Genomic DNA, 14,668 nt, shown 5'->3' on the forward strand with positions numbered 1-14,668 from the left:
TGGCAGGGGCCAAGTCCATCCCAGGCTTTCAGGCTTATTAACCACATAACTTGGGCCAGTTGGTGTCCACATCCCTGAGACTCAGGGTCCTCATCTATAAACTCCAACGGACAGGTAGGAGGTTGGAGAAACAGGGCCCCTTGAGCACTGCTGGTGGGAATGTAAAACAGTGCAGACACAGTGGGAGAAAGGCGGACGGTTCATCAATGAGTTAAATACAAAATCACCATGTGATCCAGCAGCTCCACCCTGGGAATTCACCCAAAAGGACTGAAGGCAGGTTCTCGAACCGGTATGCGTACACCCGTGTTCACAGCAGCATCGTCCCAGGAGCCCAACGGTGGAAACAACCACTGTCCACCACAGGATGAACGGATGAAGTGTGGGCCCTCCATACGCTGTATATCACTCAAGCTTAAAACGGAAGGCAATCAGACACATACCGTAACATGGATGAACCTTGAGGACGTTATGCCGAGTGAAATAAGCCAGACACAAAAAAAGACCAGTCTTGCACGACTCCCCTCCTATGAGATTGCCCACGTGGTCAAACTCATAGAGATAGGAGGCAGAATGGTGGTTGTGGGCTGGGGAGTTAGGGATTAACAGGGACAGTGTTTCCATTTGGGATGACAAAAAAGTTCTGGAGATGGATGGTGGTGACAGTAGCAGAACAATGTGAATGGACTTAAAGCCTCTAAAAATGATTAACGATGTCCTGTGTAGTTTACCATAATAAAAAAAAAATTCCAACACACATATCCTTACACCACTGTGAGAAAGAATTGGTGGAGAGCACACATAGAAGACGTGCACATAGTGGGCCCTCACGCGACGGGTCCTCCTGCTAGTAAATCAAGAATAATAAAACGAGGCGCTTGTTACTACAGTACAAGGAAGTCCGAGAAGCGGGGGCCTGCAGCAGAAAGGAGTGGTTAAACACAGCTCCAAGGCAGACTCAGGCGCCTGGGGACCTCGTCCCCCTAAGCCACTCCTCACCTCTTATTAACAAAGGCAGTAATTAAAAATGTCTGGATTTATGAAAAGATTCCAACTGCCCCTGTCTCTGCAGATAGGGACTCCGTTTTTGCATTAACCTCCTTGGAGAAGCCCCGAGCCCTCTGATCCCTTCTGCTGAAATCATAAAACACGGGCGTTCTCATTACCCAGGGCTCAGGCCAGCCCCGAGCAGCTCCCTGATTCATTACCTCGCTCCTCTCCCTCACACCTGCCAGGCAGAGGGCCCGCGGCTGGGCAGCCTGGGAACCAGAAAGCAAGGAGAGGAGCAGGCTGTGGCCCCCAGACCCAAGGAGACCTGGGCTCAAATCCCACCTCTGCCGTCTACCAGCCATGCGACTTCAGACAAGTCACGTCGCCTCTCTGGTCCCAGTCTCCTCGACGGTGAGCCACAGAACAGGTGACCTTCCTAAGGGAGAAGCTGCTGGAGAGCTTAAATGTCTGGGAAGGCCGCTGCAGAGAGTTTGATGCACAGTAGGGACACAGAAATGGTGACCTGGCCATGACCTGGCGGCCCCACTGCCAAGTGTCAGGACCCTGATGGGAGAGGAAATCGCAGTGGCTGCATCCTGCCACCCTGACCACACGCCGTGGGCACACGCCAAACCCCGAGGCACTCGGTTATTATTAGATAATGCCCAAAGAGCAGGGGAGGAGGGGTGGGAGGCTACAATTCCCCACAGGTATGATGCTGGCGGCAGAACCCCACACAGAGGGACCCCGGCCCGCCAAGGGTTTCTTCCCACTGCTTTCTGGATTAAATTGGCCAGCCCTGATTATGTTTGGATAAACTTTATTTCATGGTTTAGACTCTTTGGGTTTGATTGTGAAATATGTACATTTCACAGCCCCTCCGCCCCGCCCGGTCCTCCGGTTTGAAAAGTCAAGTACATTTTGTTCCCTCCGACAGAAAAAGCAACAAAGACCACCACCTCCAGCTGTAAGGACAACGAACGTCGGTTTCTCCTGAGCGCGGAGAAATTGCTTCTAGGGACCTGAGTACGAAGAGGAGGAGGTCACTAACGCAGCCTCTGCGTTCCTCCTGCTTGCTCGCCAGACACGAGCACGCCTTCCCCGGGTCTTCATCGCCCACCGGCACCTCCTGAGCACCGACAGGACCCGGCCCGCCAGGCACTGGGAAGACCCAGAGGGGGATATAAGTCGACCTGGTACAGGCTGGAGTGGGACTGGTTGCTGAGTCCATGACTCCCAACCAGACCCCAGAAATCCCGTATGAGGGTAAATGGGATGAGAAAGTCGTCCCACGTCCAGGCCTCTCCTTCAGTGTCAAAACATCCCCCTGGTGGTCAGTGTCCCCGTAAATCACTCACAAGTCAGACCCCTTGGGGGCCAGCCGGGGCCCTGGGAGGCTCATCGGGTCAGCGGGGCCCCTCCTGGCAGACGCCACACCCACATCTGTCACTGCCCCACGCCCCAGAAGAAGCCTGTCCCCACCGCCAGCCTCACCTCCTCCATCAGGAGAACTCAGTGGGGGCCCCCCAGCTCCCACAGCCAGGTGTTTCATTTCTTTAAGCAGAGAAAGGAATCATGGGACATGTCCCTCACATTCTCTGTGCACCCCCACCGCCGTGAGCTCCTCTAGGGCAGAGACCCCCCCAGGGAGCCCCTTTCTGGATCCCTGCATCGAGCCCAGATCAGGCACCACCAGCATGACCAGTGAATGAAGCAAGATACGGGGACCCTCCCAGGACCATGGCCTAATGTGGTCTGGTTTTCCATATTTCAACCGCCAAGCAGCCCAACGCGGAGCCGGAAGGGAGAGCTGAGAAGACAACTTCAGGGCCAGCCAGACCCAAGCTCCAATCTCAGTTCTGCTGCTTGTGTGTTGTGTGGCCCATGGCGTGTTGCTTGGCCTTTCGGTGCCCAGGTATCCTCATGAGCAATAAGAGGGCGGCTGCCTTTCCCTGCAGGTGTTAGGAGGATGGGTGCCTGAACGAGGGATTCAACACGGCTAGGACGGTGCTGGCAGATGGCGGCCCGTCTTAGAAGCAGTGATGGAGGGGGGCCTTCCTCCTCCATCATTGACACTAAGGAGACTTCCCAGGCAGGAGACTTTCAGAGACAGCAACCAAGTCATCATTGTGTACACAGTACCCAGGGCTTCTCAACAGCCCAGCCTTCGCTCGCCTGCCCCTCGCTTCTCTTTGCCTCTGCTTCCCCATGTGCTGGCGATCAACTGTGGCCACTCAGGATGGAGGCCATTCAAGGGACCCTCCAGGGCAGGGATGAAGATCGGGTTCTTCTACTGTCCCCATTTCCCAGGTGAGGAAACTGAGGCCTGCAGAAAGGAAGTGGATAGACCACAGTCACCTATTCACACCCATGCACCTTGAGAACAAGGACCAAGCATGGTCCCCCCCGGAGCTACCCACAATGCCTGCTGCTCTTCCGCCAACAGATGTCCACAATGGCTTTTAATTTCAAGCCTTAATCCACACCATAGAAGAGATGCCTGAGAAGAGATGGGCAGCCAGTGATCAAAGCACAACCACAGGACATGTCACACCTAGGACCCATCACACGGACGCATGTCCCAACTGCAGAGGGCAAAACGGGGGGTCCAAGAGGCCAAGGGCAGGGCTCCTCAAAGCAAAAAAGCTACCTGTTGCCAAATCTAACTGCCTGTTTCATGTGGCTTCAACAAGAGCATGAATTTCCTTTTCCCGTTTTCAACGTGAAGTCTAGAGGGGCGGTGTAGGCTAGTGCGCAAGGCCTGAGGGACGCAGAGCGAGCCAGCTCCGGCGGCCTCTTCCGCACTCTCTCCCTCAGTGTCCCCATCTAGATGATAAAAAGGAAGGGCAAGGTGATCGGTCAGGACCCCCGATCCCAGCCCGTTCAACAGCAACGCGAGGCTTCAGGCCATCTGAGGCAGGCACACTTCTGGACCGTCCCATCCATGCAGAGGGCGCCCCGCCTCCTCTGCCGCTTTCAGACTCCCTTTCAAGCTGCAGGCCGTGGCCGCCCTGCTCCGAGATCTCTGATGTCGGTGGCCAGGGCTGGTTCTTCACATCCACTAACTGCTTTAGAGCACTGCATCCAGTGCTGCATTAAAAATTAATTACACATGCTATTTTATTGCCAGTGCATAATGTAATGAGCACCAGCTGTGCTAAACAGCCAAACTCCTTTTTAAGACAGCTATTAAAAAAAAAAAAAAAGAAAAGAAAAGAAAGAAAGAAAAAGGAACTGCACTTCCAAATGCCTCTCCTGTCAGAGCAGAAAAACAGCAACATCTTGTGCAGATTTGAACAGAATTCTTTGATTTAGCTCTGCCTTCGGAACGTCTGAAGGGCCGGCTGGGAGAGTGAAGCCAAGTCTGACGAGGCGGCAGTGGTCTCCGCGCTGGGACACGGCTGGGACCCCCTTTTATCTAAGGACAGTCACGCAGGTAGGTGCCCCTGCCCCCCACGGAGCAGCTCTGAACTCCTTCTGGTCTCCCCTCGCCATCCCCAGTTCATCTGGTGCCCGGGGGTGCCAGAAGAGCTGTGACTTTACAGCTCCCTCGGACAGAGGACTTCTCTGGAGCCCACCCAAGCCCTGCTGCCCTCGGCCACGTCCTCCAGCCTGGAGAGGCAGCTTCCTCTGTCCTGGGGGCCTTGCAGCCTCCAGGGCTTCTCCTGGTCTTCCTCCAATGACAGGAGGAAGTGTCTGGGTTCTGAAGGCAGGAGGTCAAGGGCAGCCTCTGCAGCGGTGTGATCCCGAGAAACCGGCAGACACCAGAGTAGACTCCAGGAACCGCCGACAGGCTGAACATGCTGGACTGCCAGCCCCTTCAGTGATGGAGACATCAGTGCAGGGCATACAGATGACTCTTTAAATTTTTAATAACTCCCCTGAGAGCCTTTCTCCAAAGTGAGCCAACCCTCATTGCCCCTGGGACCTGGTGAGTCCAGAAAGACCCCACCACAAACGCGACTGTGCAAAGAGAATGGAGAATGTCAGGGGCGTGCCTGGAACCTTCCCTGATGGGAGTGCTTCTGTCCGCACACGCTCACCCACACTCACTTCTCCTCTCCGTCACCCCATACTCACCCCTCCCTCCAAGGTCTCCATGGAGGCCCCCGTGCCCAGCCGGGGCGCCTCTGCACCGCCTGCGCCCGAATGGAGGTGGTGCGCCAGCGGGGGCCTGGGAGCGCAGTCATCTCAGTCCACATCACCCTTTGGCTGCCCACTGATCCTCCGGTGTTAATCAAACCCAGTCCAAAACGAAACTACAGCCTGCTTCTTGTTCTGCTACGAAATGTGCAAAGCACAGACCATATCATTAACATAAAACTTCCAGAAATAAGGCCACTTTCCAGACAGACTGTATTAATTGCATCAAGCTTCCACAGCTAGGGTGGCCTAATCCACAGCATCTCATTGGAAGGCTCTGGTTATAACAACCAACACAAAATGAACACTGGGATATAATTGAAGGAGGAGAAAACGACAAGATTCCACTGTTAAACCCTACTATTTACTTACAGGTATTCTTTTATCTTTACTGTCCCTTTAACCCATGCCAAGAAACCCCAGACTAGTTAAATAACACAGCAAGCACAATTTCAGTAGAAAAGTAAATTGAATTTAACTTTACAAGATTGCCCTGTGATTTCAGCATATACTAATGACTGCAACCGACTCCTTCTATTAAATCCAAACATTTCCACTTTCCTGAGCCGGGATCTTGTGTGTTCTTGCTTGAGACCTTGAACTTCACCAAGCACATGTATTAATCATTGTGACTGATGACCATTTGCGGCTTTTAAATATGCAATGAAGTTTCTAGGTTCCTCTTCCACCTCCCAATGCTGAGAGTACATGATCTGAGCCAGCCAAGAGGCTAAATGCCTTTAAGAATAGAAAGTGGGGATCCAGCTTGAAGCAGGAGTCCACAAGGCGCTGGGCAGGTAAGGATGTGAGGTTGTGATACCCATCCTGCTCCCGCATAAATCAGAACATCTGGAAGGCTCGCTCAGCAAGAGGCATTGTTCCCAGCACCAAGTGTGTATGACCTCATTCAATCCTCAGAACAATCCTTCAATTACCCCCATTTTACCCCCAGTTGGTGGGGCAACTGAGGACGAGGCTGGAAATGACTTGTCCGAGGTCACACAGCCCTACAGGGAAAAGCAGCCTTCACTCTGCATTCTGGTACTCTGCCTCCCCATCACGAAAACCTCAGAACAGGGAAGCGTTCAGGGGTTCCAAAGACCGATGGTTTTCAAACTGTTCTCTGAATGCCCCACCCCTGTCCTGGGAACCCTAGCCAAGTCCTGTACCCAGATATCCACAGCATCTCAGTAATCGAAACTCATCGATGTGATCTGTATTAGAGGTCAGTAGGAGGAGCCTGGTATTTAAATATTACATGTGTACCATATATACGTGTGTGTGTGTGCATATTACATATGTACCATATGTACACCTGTGTGTATATGTGTATATTTATTTTTATAGAAGGGGAGACGGGTCCAGACAAGGGAAATGACTTATTCAAGGTCACTGGCCACATGGGGTAAGAGCCAGGACCACAGCCCCACCCCAGCCTTTTGACTCCATCAGTACCTCGGAGACATTCCTACATGGAATTTCTCAGGGAAGGAACTTCAGTTTCCAGGAACATCCAGACCCAAAGCCCCTCACTCTTTCAACAGAGTCAAAAAAAAAAAAAAGTAAAGGGGACTCCCCAGACCTTCCTTCCTACTGTGACCGTTAGAAGGAGATCTGGGGTCGGGGTCCTGGGAGCCGGTGTTTGGGATACTGCCATCCGGAAAGGAACACAAATACCCTTTCCTGTGTGGTCTTCTTCCCCATAAAATCGCATCCTTCTATAAGTAACCTCGAATGCGTTCCCCAGCATGCAATTAACCTGTGTGAAACACGGTTACACTGGGGTTTTCCAGATTAATTTGAAAAGATAGGTTCAGTGCACCCTGATCCAAAAAGGGACAAAACAAAGTACGGACAGCAGCCGCTTTCCATCTTTACAGAGGACTGCTTCTTCCTAACGGGTTACTGGGAATTTAATGACTCCATTCCAACTACTAATTAAATAGGCACTAAAAACACTTAAGCAAACAGCCCAGTGCCAGGGACAGAAGCCACAAAGGGACAAAAACCACTGGAATAGGATATTTCAGGTACCGAAATTGATCTGAAAATATGATGGCGCAACCTGGCGGAGTCTAATTCCTGCGACCCAACGAGGACGAGATCAGTGCTAGAAATCCAGGCAGAGTATCGGAGGCCAAGAGCTGGCCCCCAAGGAGGCAAGGAGGAGAGGTGCCCAGGACCCCAGACACAGACACTGCCCTGCCGTGCTCCCCTCCCCGGCGCTGCTGGCAAGCGTAGGGGCTGCTCACGGGTGCTGAGCCCTCGTGGCATCAAGGTCTAAAATCCAAGGAGGACTCTAAGTTGGGTGAGCCAACGCCAAGGATGAAGCAGGTGGAGGATGAGCAGTCCGCCACCACACGCCACCTCTGTTCTTCCATCCCCTTCGAAGCATCCTCCCTGCGGGTCCCCATTCCCACTCCACCACCCCCACCCCCTCCCACCAGACTGCAGGCCACAGGAGGGCAGGGACCTGCCGTGCTTGACTGCACTGTGGTTTGCACAGAGCCTGTAAACTCGGTGCCCAAGAAACAGTGTTGAGTGGAGCAATGAATGAACAAACGAACGAATACACGAATGTGAATTGTGAGACTTCACATCTCTGAGCCTCATTTTCTCATCTGTAAAGGAGGGACAGTAAACCTACCTCCTAAGGTGGCTATGAAGATTAAACTCAAGATTGCACACAAAATGCGTAGCACAAAGCAGCACACAGTAGGCCCTCAATCCACAGTTTCAACAAGGAAGCCGGTGGCACCATGGCTGAGAGTGACTGTGTGAGCACCTCCCCTGGATGTAGGCAGAGGCACGTGGCTCAGCGGGAAGAGGGCTGGCCTTGTCAGGAGGCATCCTGACCACAAATCCCAGGTTCCACAACGCGGGCCCAGCCACTCACCCTCCCCGAGCCTTTGCTTGGCCATCTGTAAAATGGGGACGTCACAGCTCTCGCTCAGCACCATGGCTTCTAAGCAGAGCCGGAGCCCTGAGAGGGTTAAGCAAAGTCCCAGGCACTCTACTGCCAGGGAGATCATGTTCCTGCACCACAGACTGAGTCCGGTCATAAACACTCAGGCTGATCTTTGATAGTGCGGCCCCCAGAGTAGCGGCTGAGGGCTGCAGCACTGATTACAGGAAGCCATGAGGGCAGGGCAGCCACCCAGATGGAGCAGGCACCCCGCGCTCAGCAAGCAGGGATCACAGCACAGACCTGCAGAGCTGGGACGGGGGCCTCAGTCACCCTGGGCCCCAGGGCAGCCCGAGTCATGGAGCCGGCTTCTTCGGGTGATTGAGTCTTTGCTTTGTGCATTCAAGACATAAGCCCAGTGCCTACGACGTCACCCTGTTATAGCAAGGGGTGCTGAAAGCAGCAGGGCACTCCGCCAGCAGGAAGGCTCAGGGAGCTCTTGATCCTGAGCTGAGCTGCCTGTGGCCCTCTGCAGAGCTGTGGCTCCAGTGGGGGCCACCCCCTGGGACAGCTTCAATGAAAAGTAAAACCTGCCTCATAAAAATCGTTTTTCTTTCACAACCGAGGTCGAGAAAAAGCCTGCAACGTGCATGGTGACAAAGCAGGGACAAACAGAACCTCCCCTGGCTATGCACCCACCCTCTGCTTTCCTGGCCCCTGCTCCCCCGCCTGGAAACCAGACCGCGGGGTGCTCTCCACACCCCCAGTGTCCATATTAACATCCCGGCTCCTGTGGCCTCAGTGTTTTCTGCCTCAGTCCCTGCCAAGACTCTAGGCAGGAGAGGCTGGGATGCAAGGTCCCCGCCTGCACATTCCAGGGACCCCAGGCTGGAACAAGAGTTTGGGTTTTGCCTGGGGAGACAGAAGGGATGTAAGGGAGACCAACAGGTGGTGCCTCCGCACTGCCCTGTCCGCCCATCTGTGTAATGGGTAACCACACCGACCTGGAGCCGGGCACACCACAGATGCTCAGCACCACCCCCTGCCCCTCCCCCACATGCTCCCCCACAAAGCTTCACTCCCTCCCAGAGCCGATGCTAAGAACCTCCTTCAGAGAGACCTTTTTTTCCTCAAAGTTAATGGGCAACACATTCTCGCAAAAGAAACTCAGCATTTTGGACGGCTCCAGTGATGTACACAGAAACCAAGGAATCCATTCTAGCTGTGCTTTGGGGGTGGGGGGTGATGGCTGGGGCGGGGGAGGAGGGTGGCAGTGGCGAGGGCAGAAGAAAACCTCAGATGTTAAGCGTTATCCAATTAAACTTTAGCTAAACAGCCCAAAGAGATGAAATTGGGAGGTTGGGGGAATGCATTCTGAGAGGAGACTCTCAGAGGGGGTGGGGGCCTGGGGAAGGCCTCCTGACCAACGGGGACCAGGGCACAGACGGGGACCAGGGCACCAGCGCACAGTTCTGCTGACATTCTTCACCACTTCCCCGGCACCTCCCCAAAATGCCTTCTGGGGTACAGGTCGCACATTTCCCCGGGGTCCCCACCTTGCCCAGCCCGCCTGGGAGAGGCAGCTGCTGGCTCAGCCCAGGGCGTACCCGCCATCCCCAGGAGCCCGCCCCCCACCGCGGCCGTAGGTTACCTGACAACTGACACTGGCATCCAAAGGGAGCCTCCGTCTGACCCTCACCCTGAGTCCCGTCACCCGAGACAGGGCGCGCGCTGCAGCACGGCAGGGGGAAGCAGGGCGGCAGAGCGCCCAGGGCGCGCAGCGGAGAAGTGATCACGGATGTGTGAGGGTGGGAGGAGGAGGCAGCTATGGGGGCCACCGCTGGCAGCTGGGCAGGCCTGCACGGCCCTGGAGAAAAAACAATAGAAAAGGCTGGTCAGTCGGGCCCTGGACGGGGTGAGGGCTTCAGGGTGCGGAACTGGGGCCCGGGGCAGAGGGCTGCAGACCACCCTTCCGGGGTGGGAGGCCCAGGGTGCCAGCCCGCTGGGGAAGGCAGCAGGACTGAGGCAGGATCAGGGGTCAGGGAAGTGGGTGGGGGCTGAGGGGGTCCTATGTCCACAGCTGCCAGATGGGACTGTCTCGGGACCAGACTCCCATCCCAGGGTTGCCTAATACACAGGGCTGGAGCAAACAGGGGCTGTCAGGTCTCCCAGGGTGCAGGCTTCTGGAGTGTTCTGGAGCAGACTCCATTTGGGGATTTATTCCCCCAAATCTAGGCCACCCCCCTCTGGAAGAGCCAGGAAGTTCTGAGCCACCACCGGTTGCTCAGATGGGCTGTTCGTACAGGCCTTGGATACCTCCAGTCCACTTCCCGGCGCCTGGGTACTGCTTAGCCTCCAGCCTGGGGAACCATCAGCTGGTGCCTCTCCCAGCCCACAGTCCTCCTCCGCAACCAACACCTTCACCCAACATCCAAGCCCCAAGTGCTTTAAGAAGGCTTTGAAGCCCCCTCCACCCCAGAAAGCCGTGGCACTGCCCAGTAACCGTCTTCACACCTCCCCCAGTCTGACAGCCAAGACGCAGAGCCAGGGGCCTGCCTGTCTCCGCCTAGCCCCACAGCTCGCCTGGGCTCCCCGGCAAGGCCTGCGTTTGATTTGGCCGTTTATCTTAAATGGCTAAGAGACCACCAGGGCAAAACATTTGTGTGAAGCCCTTGCCAAAACCACAAGTGAAGAAGCCCAAATTCCCTGGGTAAATAATTGAGCGGGGAAGCATCAGAGAGACTAAAGGAAAACATCAACAAGATGATGGGCAGCTGGGCCCCGGGTTGGCTCTGCCAGGGACGCTCCCCTAGCACCCCTCACCTCTGCCCCACGGTGCTCAGTGCCCCATGCAGGTCTGCGGGGGCAGGGATTGCCCACTCCAGGGCCCCTATGAGCGAGTCCCCCATCCAGAAGAGCCACAGGGCCCTGCAAGCCAGCAGCCTGTGTCACTCTTCATCTTGAGTGAGCTTCCTAGCATGCCCTCGGGGGTGGGGTTCAGCAGACCCATTGCACAGACCAGGAAACTGATGACGTGACCACAGAAAACTGCAGACACCAGCAGCCAGCTGCACCAACACCCTGGCTGGCTGCTTGGCTCCAGAACCAGGGCTCTTTCTCTGGGCCCGTCTGTCCAAAACGGCTGTGATCCAGGACCAGGGGCCTCAGTGCATTTGAGGACGCCTACACTTGTCCGGCCAAGAGACCGAGGCTAACACCACTGCCGCCTCGGCCCCTCTGGGCCAAGGAAGATCTGGTACCAGGCTAGGCTCAGCCCGGGGTGATTCTGCGCCTGCAACAGCCCCGGAAGATGTGGCCAAGACCCCGTGCACAGTTCCAGCCACAGATGCTGATCGGAAGGCTGTGCCCCCGATTTAGTACAGGCTCTCAAGAGAGGTCAGCATCTGCAACCAGCGTCGCCCGCCTCCTCCCGGAAGCCTGCCCTGGCTGCTTCTTGCCTGAAACTCCCCAGCACTGAACTCGGCATGTTGTACCCTGTCTGTCACATTGGCCCTGCCCTAAGACCACAGAAGCTCTGGGTCGTCGTGAGTGTGACAGTGGCTCACGCACCCACTACAACGAGCGGGGCACGGTTTACCACCAACACCCCATCAACAGGGAAGACCCCCCCCCGCTCCACAGGGGAGAAACTGAGGCTCGGGGAGGTCTGGGCTTGAACCCAGTTTTATCTCCAAAGCCTGGATATGCCCTGCCTCCTACTGAGGCTGGGGCTGGGGTGGAGTGATTAGGGCAGAATCCGGAGAGGAAGGGCTGAGAGGGGTGGGAGGCAGTCCTTGGGCTGAGTTGGGACATCAGAGGTCGCAAAAAACAACTCCGGGCCCCCTGGTTCTGGGCAAGACCACAGCACTGCCACCACCATTTAGCATGGCGGAGAAAACCAGCAGGGGCGCCCAGGTAACTGCTGTCCCAAGCCGGAAGAGAGCAGACGCTGCGTGTCCACAATTGGGAGGAAGGACCAAAGAGGAGGCCAGCCTCATCCCTCTCTTGCTTCATGAGGCCAGAGGCTAAAAGCAGTCATTCCCCAACCCTGGTAGGGGTGGGGGCACTTCCAGACAGTCTCCTTAGAATTCTGGTCTCAGTGCAGTCCTCATGCTCTGGGGGCCAGCTCAGTGGAGGCGGGGATGGGACAGCAAGGGTGGGGGGCTTCTGATCCTAAGCTGCCAGAGAAGGACCCTCAGGGTACTCTCAGAGGACCCTCTGCCCTGGAGGATGTTCCCCTCCCCGTCCCACCCTGAGCAGCTTAAACCAAAACCCTGCCCAAAGGCGGAACTCCAAACACCCTCTCCTGAAGCTGCAGAAGCCAAAGGTGATGACAGGAGCCACCTATTGTACGATTACAGGAAACGTCCAGAACAGCAAATCCATGGAGACAGAAGGCAGACGGGTGGCTGCCAGGGGTGGGAGGAGTGAGGGCTAATGGGTACAGGGTTTCTTTGGGGGGTGATAGAAATGTTCTGGCATTAGACAGAGGTGATGGCTGTTCAGCACTGTGAACATACCCAAAGCTACTGACTGCGCACCTTAAAATGGTGAATTTTACATGATGCGAATCGAATCTCAATTTTTTTTAAGTTCAACATGAAGACTGTCTCTGGCCGCAGCACCTGTCCCAGGCTACCTCCCAGCCTTCCAGGCGGCTGCCCTGAAAAGCGCACAGCCAGAGAATCCAGAACACACTGGAGACCACGCACCTCAGCACGGGTGGAGGAAGCCCGGGGCACAGAGGCTACACTGCCTGAGAGCGAGGCCTGGGTCCGTACCCTTCTCTGGCATCTCCTGGCCGCGTGACCTGGAGTAACTCACTTTCTCAGAGCCTCTCTTTTAAAGGAAAGTCAGGACACGCCCGGCCAAGCCAGGTTTCTAGTAAACACTCAATAAACCAACCGTCAGTATCATTCATTTATTTTTCACCTCGGAACTTTCCCTGCTCCCTATGGGCCCTCCCCACAGCACGGCAAGGAAAGCCCCCTGCAAAGCCCTGCAAGGCACTCCTTTAAAACAAACAAACAAACAAACAAAACTCTTTCGAGGTCGAGGCCGGCTGCCCTCTGGAGCTGGAACAGACGCACGTGCACAAGGTACGTGGCGAGGGACGCCAAGACGCCATCTCAGCTTTATGCGAGATCCAGGTGGCTTAAAATAAAACCTCAGCCGGCTCAATTCCTTATCACGGAAGTTCACTTCCATTAAAGGAAAAAGAAAGAAACAATGGCTGTACGTATATATCATCATCCCTTTTACGCCCAGCAGCCTTCCTATCGGACAGGTATCAGGACCACCCCCTGCCCCCCACAAACAAGGAAACTGAAGCTCTTTGCCCAAGACCACAAAGCTCACAGGGGTGACAGTCTCTCTCTCTAGGCATTTCATACAAAGAGCTACAAAATGTCCAACAATAAGACCCCTTTCCTAAGCTCCAAATCCCAGTGATTTTGAATGCCCCTGTTCCTCGGGGGTCTGTAACCCGTCTCCCTCCCGGAGAGGCCCTGCAGATGGTCCAGCCGCACTCCTCACACATGCGCACTACTCCGCAAACACGCCCACACCGACGACCGGCGTGCAGACACAAAAAACTCCCTGGAAAAGCCCCAGCCTGGTTTCCAGGGGAAGGCGAGCCTTTCCCAATGCCGCATCCTCGGTGTCCCCTCCCACATGGGAGGGTTACAGATTCCTAGCTAGCAGAGGAGTTCTGGAATACACTGTGCAGGAGATGTATATATTTCTCCCTACTGCTGCCTCTCAATTGATACATTTTTTTCAGCCAAGAACTCCTACTGATAGTGCAAAAATGAGTCATAGATCAGGGAGGGAGACAGACAGGGAGCGAGTGCATGTGAGTGAGGGCCACTGGCAAGGAAACCTGACAGTCCCTGCGCCCCCTCCCCCCATGCCAAGACATTAATTCTCACAAGTCGGAGAAAATTACTATGCATGAATGCAAAAAGCATGATCAGGAGTAATTAACATGGCTTCATATGCAAATTTTATTAATGCAGAAGTACAAAGTCATTATGCAAATGAGACTTACGTCAACTCTCTTGACAAATATTCATCTCTGAGGCTCAAGTTTCTCCCTTTTTATTTATTTATTTAATTTCCTCCCCACCCCCTCCTTTTTTTCCTCTTTTTTTTTTTGCAGGTGGGGGCAGGTAGCACTGGTGGCTGCTTTGGCGGCAGCAAACCACGAGGACTGTTTGATAAGTTTGCAAAGTTGTTTTTCAACCAGAGAAATTTATTCTTGCTTTATTGATTTTTTTTTGTTGGGGGGATGGTTGTTGGCAGGTACGAGACAGCTCATAGGAGAAGAGGAAAAATAAAAAAATAAAAATAAAAAAGCTCTGGGCAGCAGGCAGCCAATCAAAACGCCAGAGCCTGTAATGAGGGCGATTGATGGCTGTTTGGCTTTTACTGCAGGGTAATGAACTAGACTCCAGTCTGAGGAGGGGGGAAATATGAATATTCATGAGACTGCGCTCCTGCCTTTGATGATTAAAGAAATTTTTAATATTCAAATAAGCACTTGCCAAGTGATTAACAAAGAACATGCACGCAGAAATATGGAAATGGGAGCCGGGAAAGATTTGAGTGGGGAACAGACTACAGGAAAGG

The 14,668-nt window shown here is 54.5% G+C and overlaps 1 protein-coding gene across 5 annotated transcripts in view; it reads right to left on the bottom strand.

The window, feature by feature from the left end:
• The window catches only part of BCL11B (BCL11 transcription factor B), a 94,683-nt gene that overhangs the window by 44,259 nt on the left and 35,756 nt on the right, over positions 1–14,668 (bottom strand). For 3 of the 5 annotated variants that reach the window (XM_064486236.1, XM_064486233.1, XM_031454288.2), the window contains one exon: positions 9,690–9,905. The exons of the other annotated variants lie outside the window; for them this stretch is intronic. In XM_064486236.1, the coding sequence (XP_064342306.1) occupies positions 9,690–9,905 (216 nt within the window). The remainder of the gene's footprint in view (positions 1–9,689; positions 9,906–14,668) is intronic. 5 annotated transcript variants of the gene reach the window in all.

The sequence above is a fragment of the Camelus dromedarius genome, chromosome 5 (genome assembly GCF_036321535.1).
Source record: "Camelus dromedarius isolate mCamDro1 chromosome 5, mCamDro1.pat, whole genome shotgun sequence".
Taxonomy (NCBI): Eukaryota; Metazoa; Chordata; class Mammalia; order Artiodactyla; family Camelidae; genus Camelus; species Camelus dromedarius.